Raw genomic sequence first — 17273 nt, 5'->3', positions numbered from 1 at the left:
AATCTAGACATTCTCAAAAAGGTTTAAGTGTGTGATTAAATTTTATTTAGCAGGTTTCACTGTGACAATATTTTTATGCTGTCATTGAGCAATACTGGCTGGGTATTTGACCACTTTTCTTTTAGGAAATAGCAGGGTTCCTTTAAATTGTTCTTTTAGTCCACATTATGACATGACCAACACTATGCTTGACAGTTTGTACAGTGTCCTTCATTTCAAAAGCCTGGTTTTGAGTTTTGCAGATATAGTTCTCGTAATCTTGGCAAATAGCCCAAACTTGGTCTGAGTTTCTGCAGAAGGTGTTTGATTTGTCTATGTGGGGAGTTACATACTTCAGTCAGACTTGAAGCCGTCACCACCCTCTCAGTGAATGGCAGTGTAAAACAGCAACACTGGTGTTTCTGTTGTTTCCATTTCATTACAGGCTTCAGCCTGGGGGATGACACAGGATGAGGACATTTACGTTAGATGGTTGAAACACAATATAGTTGAATGTTCCATCAGGACATTGATCCAAAACACACACTGAATAATTTTGAAATTGATAAACGATAAACAAAAATGTGCTGACCATTCCTAAAACCAGATTTATTAAAGAACCTCCACTGTTTCTACCAGAGTTATGCCTGAATCTTGTTGTTGTTTGACACAACCTTGGCTAGAAACATTAGCGTGTTTGTAATTCAGCGTGGTGCCATTTTGTTAATCATAACCAATCCTTTCTCGTCTTGGTAAAAATGTTAGGCTCACTACATCTGTGTGTTGCTTTAATTACACCGGCTATACATTTGCACGTAGGCATATCAATCATTGACCGCAAGGGTGGACAGCGAGCTTCTTCTCAGCTTGTTTACCATTAATAAGTAAAAGATGAACCTCTTGGATAGTACCTGCATACTTGGAGTCAGTAAACTGTAAACAGGTTTGTGGTTTCTGTTTGGAGGATCACATTTTCTAAAGTTTCTCCTATCCTTTCATTTGAAGTCAGAAAAGATGGTGGTTAGGAGGAATTATTTTCACCAGACATGACTTCAGTGTTTGAAAGTATGATGATTATGTTGTTAACTCGGCACCTAATGGTTACTTATGTACAGCTGACTGTTTTTAAATGCATTATCGGAAAGATTGTGGATGTGTGGTATTTTCCTTCCTACTTATTATTTTGAGTTTTAATTTGTTTATTTTTGTAATACTAAAATAAGACTGCAGCAGTTCAAGCATTTAGGCATCTAAACATGGCTTATTGCTGTTAAACTGATCGTCCCACAGCGGATTTAAGTGACTTTGAAGAGAGCGTGGCTGTTGGTGCCAAATGGACCGGACAAAGTATTTTAGGATCGACTAGCTTTTTCACTCTCAAGCATTTCTTGGGTTCAGAGAGAGTGTTTTGAAAAAGGGATATCATTCAGTGAGCAGTGGGTAAACTACACAAATAAATATATATCAGATATACTCTAACTGACGATGGAAATACCTGTTGCCCCCATATTTTATCCAAATTGCAAAATACTGAGGAACCCCCTTTAATAAAAGAGCCCAGACTCATACACTTGCTTTACTAAGGACTCATTTTATTCCAAGTACTGAATATTACAAAATTTTCCTGAATCCTGAATGGCTATGCTAACAAAAGGATGTTACAATTACACACAGAGACCTCTAAACACAAATTAAATTAGTGTGTGTAAGAGTTTACTTATTAATTTATATAAATAGTAATGCAGTACATATTTACGATCATGTCTACATATTATTGTAAGGTTTTTCACATTGTACAGTTAGACGTGCTGTCAGTCTTGATCTCAACAGGACAAGAGACAATGAAAAACAGTAGTTTAACACAAAAATAAAACACAGCAGGTTGAGCTTATTCACTAGTCACAAAGTTTTTGATTAAAAAAACAAAACGTTTAAAAAGATTTTACAAAATACTCTGGAGACATCACCTGCTGCCACTGGATTCTTTAGTAAAAATTCAAAACATTTTAAAAGCACCAAACGATCTAATACTCAAACCTTTTTTTATAGTTCCTGCTGACTGTTCAGAACAGGGTATGTGCACAAGTGTGTTCTACTGACCCGTTTTCTAAATGCAAGGTTCTCAGGACGAGCAAAGTCCTTGTTCTCTTCCGCTAGTCAGGAAGAGTTTAACCAGCCTTTAAGAAATGATTTATAGCAAAAGCGACAGTTGGCACGTAAGGAAATGGTGGCTAAATTTACAAGTCTGGACTCTGGAGGTGTGGAGTAAAGACTATATGGACTTTGTATGTTCTCTCTAAATTGCTTTTATTTTTCCACAAGTGTTGATGGAAAACTCATAAATCAATAACGAAAGCCACTCACTCCTACCTGAACATATTTCCAACAAGGATCAAGTTAGGTTAAACAAGCTTTCCTTCAGAAACTCAAGAGTGCTATATCTGTTTTAATACCTCTTTTAATGCTTTGATAAGATTCCTAAAGCAATTCCAAAACACGTCTAGTCAGACTTCATAAAAACGTTGAACACATCTACACTTAACATTTAAAAATAATGCACAGGCACTCTCTTGGGTATAAAGCCATGGGTGTGTTTGGCTTGGCCTTTAGTTGAGTTCCTTTCCCTTGTGCAGAAAGGAAGGAAGGAAGGAGAGACTCCATGGGAGAAAGCGACATAATATTCCACCAGTGACTCAGTCCGTTGTGTAGGTAATAGATTAAAATCTGTAACAATGCAGAAAAAGAGAGCAAAAGTCGAAACCTGGTGAACCAAAACACACTGACAGATTTAACTGCTACTAGTGAAATTATTTTAATCACTTTCCCTTCCAACTTTCAGTCACATTTTAGAAAAATAGAAATTTAATATTGAGGGGAATTTCTCAAACACAGTTTGTTCATCATTATATATATTTGCTGGCTTTTTACAAACCAGTTCTTTGGACCTTCAAATTTATCCCCAAAAAAGCATCATTCATTATTACTCCAGGGGATACAATTATATGCACACATTCTTCATTCTGCTAAGTCTACTCTTTGTACCTTTTTGTTTTATGAACAAAGTTTCTCTGTTCTTCTTTCAGCGCTATCCAATGCACCCTTATTACAATCACTTTTAAGCATGTAGACGAAAGGAAAATAACCATTTCCTCCTGTCAATCTACACCACAGAGTCCTCAGCCTTCTTTTCTTCTGCTGCTCTGTTTGCATGAAGAACAGCAGCATGAACTGTATAAAACAACAGGCTACTTATGTCTTTGTTATTCTTCCCAAAGAATTCTTCCTTCTGGAGAACATCGATGACTGAGGTGTTGCAGCATGCAAGAAGCACACTTACACCGATCTCTTCATATTCCTTAACCAACGTTTTGAAAGTGGCCATGCCTGTTGAGTCAATGAAAGGGATGGCTGAGCAGTCTAAAACTATAGTGTGGAACTCTAATTCTTTTTGGACAAGCCCCACAAAGACATCAAAGTTGGTTGTCTCCCCATTTGTCTTGGCTTGCTTTTTGGACTTGTCTTTTTCCTTCTTCTCTGCCTTTTTCCTCTTTGTGAGCTCCAAGAAAGGTTCGACTCCGACAGCTTTGTAGAGGGATTTGAGGAAAGAGTTCTTATTGGCAAAGTACAGAGGAGCCTGGAAACGGAAGATCTTAACCCGACTTGGGGCTATTAGATTCTTGTACTCCTCCACATCCTCATACAGATCAATGTCGTTGACCCGGCCAAGGAGGGAGACCTGAAAACAAACATTAGATCGTGGCAGTTATGGTATCATTTTGTAAACGTGTCATCTTTAATGTTTAGTACATGGTTTTCAAACTCTAGTCAATGTCCAACAACTTTAAGAAGCATTCCTTGTCCTACACATCTGAATCAAATAATCTGAACTACCTTCTTGGCATACAGTCATGCTATTGACCCAATCATTTGATTCAGGTGCATTGAAACAGGAACATCTAAAAGTTCCTGGACACCGGCCCTTAAAAACTGGAGAACACGACCAATGTTCTAGGATATCTATCAACTTACTAACCTTTGGGTTCTGAGTTTTATAGATGATGCAGCTCATTGAAAAGACAATGCCAACAAGCAACCCTAGCTCCACGCTGATCAGAGCTGTGGCTGACATGGCAACCAGCCAAACAATGGTGTCCATTCGACTGGCTCGCCACTTAGCCGGTACATCCCTGAACTTCCTCAGTGCTCCCCGAAGGCTCACAATGATGATGCAAGCAAGGACACATTTCTGAAGTGCTTGAAAGTATGGAGCGAAGAAGAGGAGGACAAGAAGGACGACAAGGGCACTGATCAGACTCGATACCTGAAAAAATCAAAATATAGCAGCGTCAGATTCTAAGCCTGAGAACGCCATCGCAAGTAGAAAGTAAGGGGCTGGAAAGATGTTGTTGGTAATGTTTTGCTGTCCGAGGAACTGGAGAATTTCATGAAATTAATTGCATCATGAGGAAAGAACAATATGTGGAAATATTGACATTACATCTCAAAACATCAAGCAGATAATAAAACATTAAACAAGGGTCAAAGCAGTAGCTCTTCACAATGGACAATGTAATCATAAGGAAAGAGCAGTCCAATAGACTACATAGATACACTTAACCTTTTTACCAATATTTTTCCTTAAATTGTGGTCTAAATATGTTGTCAGAGATAGTGTTACTGATTCAGGAGCAATTTTCATCATTCAAAAACACTTCTGAATTTTAGGAGAAAAAAACATATCTCTCAATCTGACATTTAGCAAATACAAAAAAAAATTTAGAAATTCAAAATAGGCTAAAACTCAAAACATTTAGAGTGATTTAGTGCCAAGCAGCAGGGGAAAATTTTTATTTTTACTGGATGTATGGAAATATCTACTTTCAATTAAATATTTGATGTTCTTGATTCTAAATTTGGATCCAAGCCATTTGATTGATTTGACAGCATCCAGATTGTGGTTTTATTGGCTTAGAAGACTTAGCTTCTCGGTCTTGATCAAAATTCACGCTAGGTTTGTATTTTTTTTCATGGCCTGAAACTCACCTGAGTCTGGCATCCAGTTGAATCCTTCACCATTGTTTTTGCCAGCGCAGCGCTTGTGGTGAAACAGTGAAAGAAGGAGGGAACGACATTACACAGTCCAATGGCCACCATCTCCTGGTTGGGACGAACTGAATATCCATGTTTTTTTGCAAACATCTCAGACAGTGAAACGGTGAAGGCAAAACTGCAAGAAATCCCATCAAACATAAAGGGTAAGATTATTTTCCCTCTCAGGCATTTGAGTAAAACTGCTCAGTAATTGTGAAAAAGTATTTCAGCAAGTTATCCTAGAGTTGAAAGAAAAAAAGTCAATAAGTTGGCGGCTAAGAGTGGGGTTGGTGAAATCAGGCAAACCCAGAACCCAAATGGACTTCACTGACTCTTTGGAGAAATGTATTGGCAGAATGCACCTGGCATTCACTGTATTTTAGATATTCCTGGCCACTTAATGACACTCCGGCAAAACCTTTTTGCTCAATTTTAGTTTTTGAATGAGAAACCAGCACAAATATTTGAGCTAATGTGACCACATTCTCTCAACACCTTATTATTGGTGGTTTAAACATTTAATCTAAGTTTGTCACTATAATATTAAAATAAGAAGATTTGCAATTTTGAATATAATTCTGGATTTGTGTATTTCAGAAAAATTTACTTAAATCATTGAGTTGAACATTTGCTTTATTTGGAAATTCATAAAACCGCTAGATTGGGTCTGTAATGACAAGACAAGAGACGTTTTAATGTCAAACATGCTTGTAGTTTGGTTACAAATTACCTAATGACTGCCAAAGGAATGGCATCCAGTGCCACTTGTGGCATAATACTGAATGCGGGGACCTGAGGTGGAGTAAATCCTGTGGGAATGTGACCGGAAACACTGGAGTGGTATCGGGTATTGAACTCCCCAAAGTGGCTAGCAAGCGTAGCTCCTGCTACGACAACCAGCTCTGTAGGTAAGGGGATCTTTAGGCGGTCCTTGTAGCGGTCCTGGATCTCTTTTCCAGCAACTGTAATAAAAATATTTAGTATTATACCATGTGAGAGTAAAGTTCAACAAGAACACTGAGATTTTGAGATGCAAGAACAGATGAATGACCTAAAATTGTGATGCAGATGGCACTTGTGATGAGATCACACAGGTTGGTCTTGTGAATGTTGGCGAAGATGTTAAACCAGGTAACGACTACTGTCCCGTAGCCCTGATGACGAGGAATCTTTAGACCCAACAGGTATTTCGCCTGCACAGTTAGGATGGTGACAGAAGCTCCCGTGGCAAACCCGTCGAGCATGGGGGCCGAGAGGTAGATGGAGACGAAGCCCAGCCGAAACACCGCCATCAAAATCTGATAGAGGGGAGACAAAAACAGCAGACATTCTGAGCAATCTTTCATCCTTGAGGCTTACAAATAAAACATTTACAAAATATGTGCTTAAAAACAAAGTTGAAGCAGCATACAATTTATGTATGACTTTTGTGTATTTACCTATTCAAGGTTATTGATTCCACTGCTAAAACAGTCTCAGGAACTATTAAAGAATAAAGTGTCGAAACCTTACATTCAAGAACCAAATTAAGGTTTTGCTAACAAAATTCTTGCAGATATGTTGTTATATCACTGCCTCTACTTTGTCTTAAAACTGCCACCTTTCCCTGTTATTGGTATAATTCAGTTTTTTTCCCCAATTTTTTCAGAAATCTATGACTGAACTTATAATAATAGTTATTATAGCATAATTTAATCCAGTTAAAAGTTGATTTTTTTGCTTTGCAAAAGAAAACAGGATCTTATAATACATTTTCATTTTGAATGGGTGTAGATAACTATGGCTTTGGTATAAGACTATTTAAAATCACCCGCCTTCCTTTACCTGATAGACACCAGCCAGAAATGTAATAGCAGCTGCGACGGTGATGGCGTAGGAATCTTTCCCCAACTGCATACCCATCAGCTCCACGGTGAGCTCGGGTTTACGAGTGAAGTTCAAGTCCAGCGTGTCATTAAATAGTTCATGAGGAGATGGTGTGGAGTCCTCATTGAGATCAAAACCAGCCCGGAAAACCTCCCTAACCACCACCTACAGAGACAGTATCAACAGCCAATATTCAAAACGTGATAAAAGTGACAATGGTTGTAACTCTTCAGGAACAAATACATTTCTCTGAAACAGTGCTTTACCTGTCCCACCATGAGACTCATGAGGCTGAAGATCCCAACAGACACATGTCTGGATGTCCCCATGAGAAAGTAGATGATATTAGCGTAAAATGAGGTGTACAGACCATAAATGGGTGGCACTCCTGCTAACAGGCAGTATGCGATAGCCTGTGGAATCAGAATGATCCCAATAATGACCCCAGACATCACATCGCCCCAGATGTACTCTTTAAGCTTGTATTTTGGTAGCCAGCGCACCACGGGGAAAAACCCCATCAGAGTGGACCGGACCTTTGGTCCAGAGCAGGTCAAGCCATTTTTCAGCTTTGATTTGAGAACGGCGACTGCCGGCTGTTGCTGGCGAACCCGCCGCTCCAAGAGCCGGGGTGGTTGGGGGGCCAACGGGGTTTCCGTGTCTGGAGAAACCTCCTCCATGTTCTCGTTGAAGAAGAGGAGGCAGCACAAGGAGAGGAAGGAGAAGGTCCAGACGCTGTCAGCTGCGTTCCTAGATCAGAAACACAGGATTCTGATCTAAGAATGATAGATTCTTACACCATTCATCTGTGTACAATATCTTTAAGGTATGTCGCAAAAGTTTGGAAATATTTGTATTCTGCAAAACATAGTCAGCTCCTGAAAAAATTAAGAGACGACTTAAGATCAGTTTCTCTGATTTAGCTTTTTATAGGTATTTGTTTGAGTAAATGTTTGAATAAAATGAACATTAGACTACTGACATGTCTTCAAAATTGCAAGCAAAAATGTAGTATTTATTTGCAGAAAATGAGAAATGGTCATAATCACAAAAAAGATGCAGTGCTTTCAGACCTCAAATAATGCAAAGAAAACAAGTTCATATTTAAGGTAATAAACACTATTAGGGTGTTATTTCCAGCTGCTGTCTATGAATTCTGATTTAAAAAATTAATTTAAGTCTTGTTTATTAATACCAATCAGAGGGCTGAAATTCTGATTACTGTTGTGAGAGTCGTACAGCTACGGAGAAAAAAACAACAATTATCAAAAGCGAAAGAAAAACTGTGAGAAATATTTCTTTATTTTGATGCTTGTCTCAGAAATCCGAAGATTCGGGGTTATTTTGCAGAGAGTTATTTAACGATGAACGCTTTCTTGACTTTTACAATCCTGAAATGATAGTCTTTGTCAAAAGACTCGTTGGTCAAGTGATCTGCACATGCAGGACACTCATAAATAAAACTTGTGATTATTTGAAGGCTTTTCTAACGAGGCTACTGTCTGTTGAGTAGCAGCAGAAATCATGTGTCAGAAACCATAAAGCTCTCTAATTGACATGTAATCTGCCTGGGCCATCACAACACTGCTATGTGTTGTGATTTAGACTTCCGGAGGCAGCGCCGGCTCTCAGGAACAGATATGACGTGAAACCAGGATGACTGGGTTTCTTGTTTACTTTAAGATAAAAGAAAAACCAAACTCTTTTTACAAAGTATTTTAATCAGGAATTGAATTTGTATCCTCTTGTTTTTTAGGTTAAAATCATCATCTTTAGAAACGTTTTAACCTTGAATTAATGGAGAGCTCAGTTTGCGTTGCAATGTTCACTTTAAAGAAGCGGCTACAAAGATCAACCTCTGTTGAGATGGGTCCTATAAATCTCACCTGACGTTTTTAGATGACAGAAGACGAATAATGACCCTTTTCTTTTTTTTTTTTTTAAAACAAACTGGATTACTGTTGTGAGGTAGTTCGCTCTCACTGACAGCTTGAGAAAAAGTTTTTATTAACAGTTGATCCCTGCTGGAGTCCCACCAAGGGTCTTTGGGGACCAGACAAATAAAATGAACCAAAGTGTCAGCTCAGAACAACAGTGAAAGCGGCTGATTAAAGGTTTTTCTGCCAGCCTTTTCTAATCACCGCTCTCCTTCTTTTATCACCTGACATAATAGCACCCTGCTCCTGCTTAGAGAATAAATCAAAGGGCCAATCCTGTCTTTTTTTATTAAGGGACGGACACAATTCATTTAATCAGGTGTAAAGTCTACAAAGTTGAAATTAAAACATTTTATAAGAACACGTGGTTAATTATATTTGAAAAAAATAAATAATTTCCTTTAAATGAAGCCATGTGTGGCCTGTCTGCATCACAGTAACAGAAACATTTGGCTGCAGGTTAGTAGCTGTAATCTGGTTTTGATACTGACCTTGACGACAGCATTGACACTCTTTAAAAGGAAGATTACTAAAGGTGCAATTAAGCCGCGTTTATTAAAGGTACGAGTCGGGGAATTGAGCGTTTTAGGGTGTCATTTTATTGATCTTTATGCTCAAGGATACAGTTTATCACCACAATTTGAGATTATGAGATAAACAAGCGGCAACGCTTTGCCAAATACAAAACTGCTGAATTATGCTGAAGGTGTAACATATTATTTCAACAGCAGCGTCGAAGTAACAATTCCTTCTTTGAATTCCTTTCTTTTAAATCACGGTGACCTTAATCTAAAATGAAATATACTTGAAAGACAAACTTCTTTTCTAAAGTTTTGAGTTTCTCAGACTATAAAGCCAAGAAGATGAAGTGAAAAAAACCCCATTCATTACTGCATTAATATTTTTAAAAATCATTTGAAGTTTTTAATGCTACTTATTCAACCATACAATCTTGAAACAGTATAATTAAAAAAAACATTAAGCAGGCAATAAAAACACTTACAGGCATTAATTTATGTGAACAATCTCATCAGTAATGATGTACTTACTTGTAGAGTCACTGCTTTATGGACGACCAGAAGTTTTGCTGTCTTAATCTGAGTTGGCAGCTCCTTTTTAAACCTGTTTCTCTCTTTGTTTTGCTCCCTGCGTGACTTCTGCTTCGTCATCCGAGCATTCAGACTCAGCAGATGAGGGTACGATCTCTTTCAGAATTTATATCAAGATAAGAACGAGCCCTTTGCTCACCCTCGCCCTGCTTCCTATTGGCTTGATCCCATGGAGTGGGTGTGACCTCATGTTGTGTGTGGCTTTAGAGAAGAGGTTAAATATAGTCCATTTTTTACTGGATAGTGGTGTTTATCTTTCCTGTGGGATGTTTGGGTCGGCAATAGTGATTGCAGAAAGAAAATAAAACGGTGAACAACCTTATGTGTCAACATGTCACACTGTTTAAATACATCCTGTGGACAGAGTCGATTACATGGCAAACAAAAGATAAAACTAACCAGTGGAGAGGTGGTGCTTTGATTTATGTAAATGGAAAAGGTGTGTAATGTTTTTATTTTAACCAAATAAAGCAAATATGAGAAAAGGAGTGTTTGCGTAACACAAAATAAACATGTAATAGTTTATTCTAGTCATTGGGATGTGTAATTTCTGCTTCTGATTAGGAAAAAGAAATTGCGGGAACATTTTTATCACCTGATCCTTAATAATAACTTTGAATAATTTCTTCACTTTTTTTGTCTTAAATTGGAAAATGTTTCTTGTTACTCAAAGCTGCAAGATTCACACTAATTTGATTGGCTTGCAAACCCAATACATCAAAGGATAACTTAAGAGACATAAATATAAAGTCAGACATTGCCTACATCAGTTGTTGCAAACCAAAAATTGCAGAAAGCAGTTGCAGAATTTTAAACCATATCTGATATTTATTTAAAGTTGAAACCAGATGTTTATACTCAGCAGGACAGAAACACACACAACTCTTATTCCCATTAAAGTCCAATATGAGATGAAACTAAACCTTCCTCGCCTGTTTTCAGTAATAATTTTGGAGACGTGTCTTGCAGTCTGATGAAATTAAAATTAAAGAGTTGGGCCTAAAGAGTGTTGCAAAACTCTAGAAAAACAATGTTGATCTTTCTGCTGCAGGATGGACTGGTGAACTTCACAAAGTAGATGGCAGTACGAGGAAAGGACGTCAAGTAGAAAAGGTAACGAATCATATGTGCATTCCTCCAAATCAGTTACAAACCCCCGGGGCAGAAGTGAGAAGCTGTGTGTGAACTTTTGCTCATCACTCTGGTATTTAATAAGTAGAAATATTTTAGATAAGCCCAACTGACCTAAAACAGGAAAAGTTTAGTCTGATTTAGAGCGAGAAGAATAAGATTGTGTCTTTTATGCAGTACGTGTAAAGATCTGATTTCAATTGGGTCGGTCATTTATAAAATATTTGACTCAAGAATTCATTGAACGACAACTTCCAAAATGATTGGGTCGAAGTGATGGATAAACCTAAATCTATCTTAATGCGATTTTACTATGTTGTCTTAAAAACATGCTGAAAACTGAGTGCAGCAGCGGTGCTTGTGAAGGGGGTGTTTGCACAGAGCTGAGTATTACCACAGCAGGTTGAACCATTAACAGACTGAAGTGAAGGGAATCAGAGCGAGTTCTGAATGCCTGAGCCATCTGAAATCTGATGTTTTTGCTGTTACGCTGTCATACCACCTAAATTAGATGATGCCGTTTCAGAGCTTTAAAAAATGCCATGTCATGTAATGTCATTTCCACCTGGTGGCAAGTTTAGTCACATACATGAAATCAAACGCGATAAGGTTCTTTGGGTTTTGGTAGCAGAAATGTTTTGGTCACTTGAGAAGGTCAGTGAAGTAATCCTCTGCTGCTGAGATTTCAAATTAGGAGGAAGGACATGAGGAGCCAAACAGAAAATGCCACTTAAAAAAAATTTAACATTGACCTAAAATTATGTGTAGCACAATTATTAACTATTCTGCTGCAAATGCATCCTTTATGCAAGCGTTTTTCCTCAAAATGACTTATTTTTCTATGTTATACTTAATCTTTTCATAAGGTTTATAGATGTTCTGGGTCTGTCATGCTCTCTTCTCTGCAACTCACCCCACAGGATTTCAATATGGAGAAAACTTTGGGAGAAGGTTGATTTTGTGTTTGGTGAATTTCTCCATATGCTTGAAGTTATTACCATGTAGAAATGTGCCCAGTTTTGTGGTGAATTCCATTAGTTTTGTACTTAAAATATACTGGTATTATGCTATGTTTTCTAATAATGTTCCCAAATAGCAGAATCACTGATGATCCAGTAGGTATATGAGGTGTTTTTCCATTTCATGCTTTCATTGACCGAACCTTACTTAAAATCCTAAACTACAGACATTTACATTTGTTGGTGATACAGAACTGAGTGTGTACAGAACAGTTTTCTGGGAATTTTCTGACAGAATGAGCAAACACAAGTCTTCCTTATTTGAATGGCATGTTCTGTTGTCTTTCCCACTGTATCTAAACAAACAAATTACTTATTTAAAGTTTTATTTATTGAAAGTGAAGTAGAAACTTTAAATTGAAAGAAATGTACCTAAATAGAATAATAAAGGGAGATTTAGGTGTGGTTTCTTGTTTTAAAAAAAAATCACTATATTTGTATAATGCAGTATATTTTTTTTCTGCAGGGCAACACATGTATTCAAATAAAAAGTTTTAGAAATATTTTTTATATGTTTTTTTGTGCGAGGATATGCTAATGCAATAAAAATGTAATTGCCTTTAAGGGTTTACCAGAAAATGTAAATGTTGTTGGAATTGTAGAGACTATCTGTAGTCAGTTTGACTTTATGCCTTCTATGCATTTGAGAAATTTATATTCTCTTTGCTCACAAGTAAGTTATTATGGCAAGACAGCTATGTTAAAAAGGTGATTTGATTCAGCAGTTTGCCATGAAAAATAAGTTGCTTCATATTTGACTTTACACAATAAATTTACTCTGAATTGTCTGCATTTTTACAGATTTTTAGTTTATAAATGTAGTAGTTTTTTTCTGAGTACTTTATCCTGCAAAAGAATGAATCTTCATATACTTCAATATATCAGTAAAATAATTTTAAAAAAAAATGTATTCAGTCTTACTTATAAATTTTATTCTGTAATTATATATTATATTATAATTTTTTTTATTTTCCCCAAAGCTTGTTTAAAGTAAAAAAAAAAAACGTATTTTTTGTTATTTTAACTTGATTTGAAAATGATTTACGGATCATAACATAACAGTGTTAGTCTGGTCTAACGTTCTAAGTATGACACACTTTTTGTTACTGAATATCGGAAAGCAGAGAAATATGTTGACTTTCCTGCAGATCATACAGGAAGTATCGTGGACTTGGCATCCTGCTCTGCTTTAACTCATTTTTAATTGCACTAGATTAGTTTTCATTTAATGTCAACCTACCACCATCTAAATCTAATCAGCCTTGCTTTATCTCATTTTGTTACATTTAGAACATTAATCTAGCTGAAGTCTCTGACAGGCTCAACAATTTTCTTGACAAAGGTAATATAGCACAAATGAAATCTCCTGCCATCACTTTGAAGGACTACACAATATCCTGTTCAATTAGAGTTGGTTTAACCCAATCTGCCCTCGGCACAAAACTGCTCAACCTTCATCACAAAACTAGGACAAAAACACCTTTTAATTCAAATATTCAAATTTGTTTACATCCCCCTGGAACCTTTCTTTATTGATTTGTAATGTTACAACAAAATCACTTAATGTGTTTTGTTGTACAAAAAAAAAACAAAAAAAAAAACATTTTTAGCTGTAACAGCTGCAGATCTTTTGTGTCTGTATTTGCTTTGCAAATCTAGACACCGAAATCTTTGTCCATTCTTCTCAAAATAGTTCAACATGTCTTTAGGGCGTCTGTAAATTTTCTTTGAATTTTTTTCCCCAGATTTTGACAAAAGACAAAAACAGATTTACTTCATTCAAAACCATTTCATTGTAGATCTCGTTTTACGTTTACGGTCGTCATCCTGCCGGCAGGTGAACCATTAACCCAGTCCCATGTGTTTTGCAGAATTCAACACGTTTAATTTATGTTTGCAAGTAAAACAAATATTCAGACACATAATTAAAACCACATTGAAGGTACGAGGTTGTGTTATTGCCTTTGGATCAGTCTGAGTTATGAATGTGAGTCATGTGTTTTGTTTATTGCATTAAATTTAGTCAATACTCCTTTTGTTATTGTCACACTTTAGCTTAGAAATTCTACATATTTTAATATTCCTAATTTAATAAATAAAGTTAGTCATTAATAAATGTATGCATAGAAAAAGAAAAGAAATTGCACACAACCTCTAAATTATGTCCAAGTAAAATTTTGTCCATAATCCACTTAACACCCTTTAATATTTGCTGATCAGGGTGAACAATCCGAAATTAAGGTTAATTTTTTTTGATAACAACAGACAATTAAAATTAAAGGAATAGCAAAATTATATTTCAGTTTATTATTTTACTTAATTTCACATTTATTTGATGTAATAATGATTGCTTTCATTTGGATTTGCAGTTAATAAGTGACATAAGTATTTATTCTTAGATGTGTGCTGTTGCCAAATGCCCTTTTTATCCTGGGGGGAAATACTGACATATTGAAATGTATTTATTTTTTAAAATCATTTTTCTTTTTATTTTATTTGGCATGTTTGACCTCCAGAGTCTAATCACTGAATGCATAGAACAAATCATGTCAGAGAGTGAGTGAGGAGGAATAAATCCAGCTGAAATGGACTGGATGTGAGACAGTAAGGGTCTGTGTGTGGATCTGCATGTGGGTTTATCTGAGTGTTGCACTCAATGCCATCATTGTCAGGGTGGAAGATGTGGCTGCTTATTTCCTCTAATGTACTCAGTCATTGGTGAGAGTGCATCATAATTTTAACGTATTGTTGAAACTTAAAATACTAAGTAACTGTGTTATTTCCTGCTCGAAAAAGAAAAGTAAAAAAAGGAATAAGAATCTAAAGATGTGAAGTGTTTCTGCCTGCCTTCCTTATCACCTTTTTGTCAGTCTCTCGGCAAGAGACCCCAAAACCCCCTCATCCTTTTCCATCTGAGAGGATTACCGCACTGTAGCTTTAAATCCACCGGCAGCATCCATCTGTCTGCAGGTCTGCTGCCCTTTCTACATGCGATTACATGACTTGTGTTGAAAAACAGCTCAAAGGAGGGTTGAACTCACCAAAGAAGCAGCAGCTTGAGTGCGTCCCGGAGGCGACATCAGCCATGCCTCCACGCGTGGTGCCTCCTCATCCACCATCAGTCTGGAGTTTGAGCCTATGCTGCTCCCCACTCTCCTGGCTGCTGGCAGTGTGTCTACTTGCTTCTTCCTGTTTCCTACTGCAAAGCATGACGGGAGCAGCAGTCGTTGTCTCGTTTCTGTATGTGGATCGGAGGGGGGCAGAGAGGACAGGGGATGCAAAGGGGAAGGAGGAGGGGCAAGTGCCTGTGGATGAGGGTTGCCATGGTGACTAAATTCCAGCAAGTCCTAGTGTATTTATGCTGTGCAAATGACACGCAGTCTGTCTCTAAGAGTTTGATACCACATGAGTTCATAACAGTGGCAGCAACAAAAATCTGCTTTACCCTGGAAAAAATAGTAACTTTGCAAATGTTTTCAGTTTTCCCCTTTTTAGTCACATATTAATCTTCACATCATCAACAAAATAACAATAATACCTCAGACGAAGGCAATCTGTGGAAATACAAACCAACATTTTCAATTGCTGATTTTATTTCTTAAAGTAATAAAACTAACCTGGCACTTTGACAAAAAGTAATGACAGCCCTTGTTAAATAATGACTTACCACATTTGTGGGACAGTTTCACTTCTGCCAGACACACCTGACTAACAACAGGAAGTAGGTTAAAAAGCTTTAAAAAGCAACACCTCAGGCCATGAAAAGAAATTCAAGAACATATGAGAAACAAATTAATTACCATGCTTTTTTATTAAAAGGCTTGTGAAATCACACTGTGGAGTCATCATCCACAACCTTTCATGAAGATGCAGGCCGACCAAAATTCTCCCCAGAACCCGTCAACAACTCATCTACACATTCTTAAAAGAACCCAGAACAATACAGTATCTAAAGCATTTCAGACCTCACTTGCCTCAGTTACGGTCATTATAAATAAATAATAGCTATATCTAAGAAAGAGCAAAATGCATCTATTGCATCCAGCTGTTTGGAAGAAAACATAAATACCCATTTCTCATTTGCCAAAAAACCTTTGAGATATTATTCATCCTATTGCAGCTGGCCACAAACTAATGCACCATTTCAGAAAAAGAATATTACAGCAAGTTTGGAAGTGGTGTAATGGATCTGGCTGCCTTTCTTCAGGATTTGGATTTAAGACCAAGTGCAGTTGGGTTGTGCAGCAGGATTATGATTCAAGATATACTAGTGGCTCCACCTCTGAATTGCAATAACAACAAGATGATATTGGAATGGTCTAGTTAAAGTCTTGGCTTTCAATAGAGACTTAGACTGCGCATTTAAATACTACTGAATCATTACAGTTGATAAAGATAGTATGTCCAGCCAGAATGAGTAATTTTGAAATTGAGCCACTTCAAAAGCAACTCTTCTGTGAAGATGTACCTGTTGTATGCACACTTCCAGCTGTAAAGAAAATCTAATTTAATCAATCTATTACATTAAATTGCAAAAAAAAAAAAAAAAAAACCTGTGCGAAACCCATAATCTCCAGATCAGCTCTACGATATACACGGCAACTTACCATAAATCTCCTAGCATGGCCATGCAACTTTTCCTCAACAACGAGCGATTTATTATCTTCCACCCATAACAAGAGCAACGCAAAACTACTCCTTAGTGAGTACCTGAGTAGAAGGCCTGTCGCCCCCTAGTGAATCTGAAATGGAAGAAATACCAGCTAACAATCAACTTTTATGACTGTAAAATCAGAAAAGTTGGTGCAAGTGGACACAGAAAATCCAGAAAGCAAAGAACTCTGGAGTACTGTATTGCGTACTATGTAGTCCATCCTGACTAAAGAATATTAGACTTTATCATCTGGAACTTTAAAAGCATTTATTCTTTCTTAGAATTCATACCACTGTTGATCTTTAATATGCAGGTTTAGATTAGGTTGATTTCTAGCAGGATAGTAATTTTGTTAAAGCTTAGTTTGACATGTAGCAAGGGCTTATCTGCTGTTTATAATTCACTTATATCACTTTAGTAATATACAGAGTGCACTTGTATTCTGCAAAAGTACAAGTGCTCCAGACGAGTCTTCTCTGAAGTAGTG

General features: G+C 37.0%; 1 protein-coding gene and 1 long non-coding RNA gene across 3 annotated transcripts in view; one reads left to right on the top strand and one right to left on the bottom strand.

The window, feature by feature from the left end:
• Window positions 1-1550: 1550 nt before the first annotated feature.
• Window positions 1551-15297, bottom strand: LOC102224577 (sulfate anion transporter 1-like). Of its 2 annotated transcripts, none has more exons than XM_023338584.1 (8): window positions 15174-15297; window positions 7203-7686; window positions 6895-7101; window positions 6122-6368; window positions 5801-6032; window positions 5023-5206; window positions 4013-4300; window positions 1551-3715 (listed from the first exon to the last, which is right to left on the bottom strand). In XM_023338584.1, the coding sequence occupies exons 2-8, from the start codon at window positions 7614-7616 to the stop codon at window positions 3140-3142; spliced, it is 2148 nt and encodes a 715-aa protein (XP_023194352.1). In that variant the 5' UTR covers window positions 7617-7686; window positions 15174-15297; the 3' UTR covers window positions 1551-3139. The 2 variants fall into 2 exon arrangements, with proteins under 2 accessions (XP_023194352.1, XP_014326062.1); XM_014470576.2 differs by lacking the exon at window positions 15174-15297 and adding an exon at window positions 9923-10062.
• LOC111609530 overlaps window positions 10180-17273 on the top strand; it is a 29722-nt gene continuing 22628 nt past the window's right edge. The window contains exon 1 of the long non-coding RNA XR_002753169.1: window positions 10180-11095. This is a non-coding gene — a long non-coding RNA (uncharacterized LOC111609530). The remainder of the gene's footprint in view (window positions 11096-17273) is intronic.

Source organism: Xiphophorus maculatus, chromosome 8, assembly GCF_002775205.1.
Source record: "Xiphophorus maculatus strain JP 163 A chromosome 8, X_maculatus-5.0-male, whole genome shotgun sequence".
Classification (NCBI taxonomy): Eukaryota; Metazoa; Chordata; class Actinopteri; order Cyprinodontiformes; family Poeciliidae; genus Xiphophorus; species Xiphophorus maculatus.
This window is presented reverse-complemented; position numbering and strand designations above follow the sequence as displayed.

Coding starts and splice junctions, on each gene's coding strand:
- LOC102224577 (XM_023338584.1), bottom strand. CDS start 7,616: ATGGAGGAGGTTTCTCCAGACACGGAAACCCCGTTGGCCCCCCAACCA. Junction 6,033..6,121: donor CATCTGCATCACAATTTTAG/GTCATTCATCTG, acceptor TTTTTATTACAG/TTGCTGGAAAAGAGATCCAG. Junction 4,301..5,022: donor CAACTGGATGCCAGACTCAG/GTGAGTTTCAGG, acceptor TGATTTTTTCAG/GTATCGAGTCTGATCAGTGC.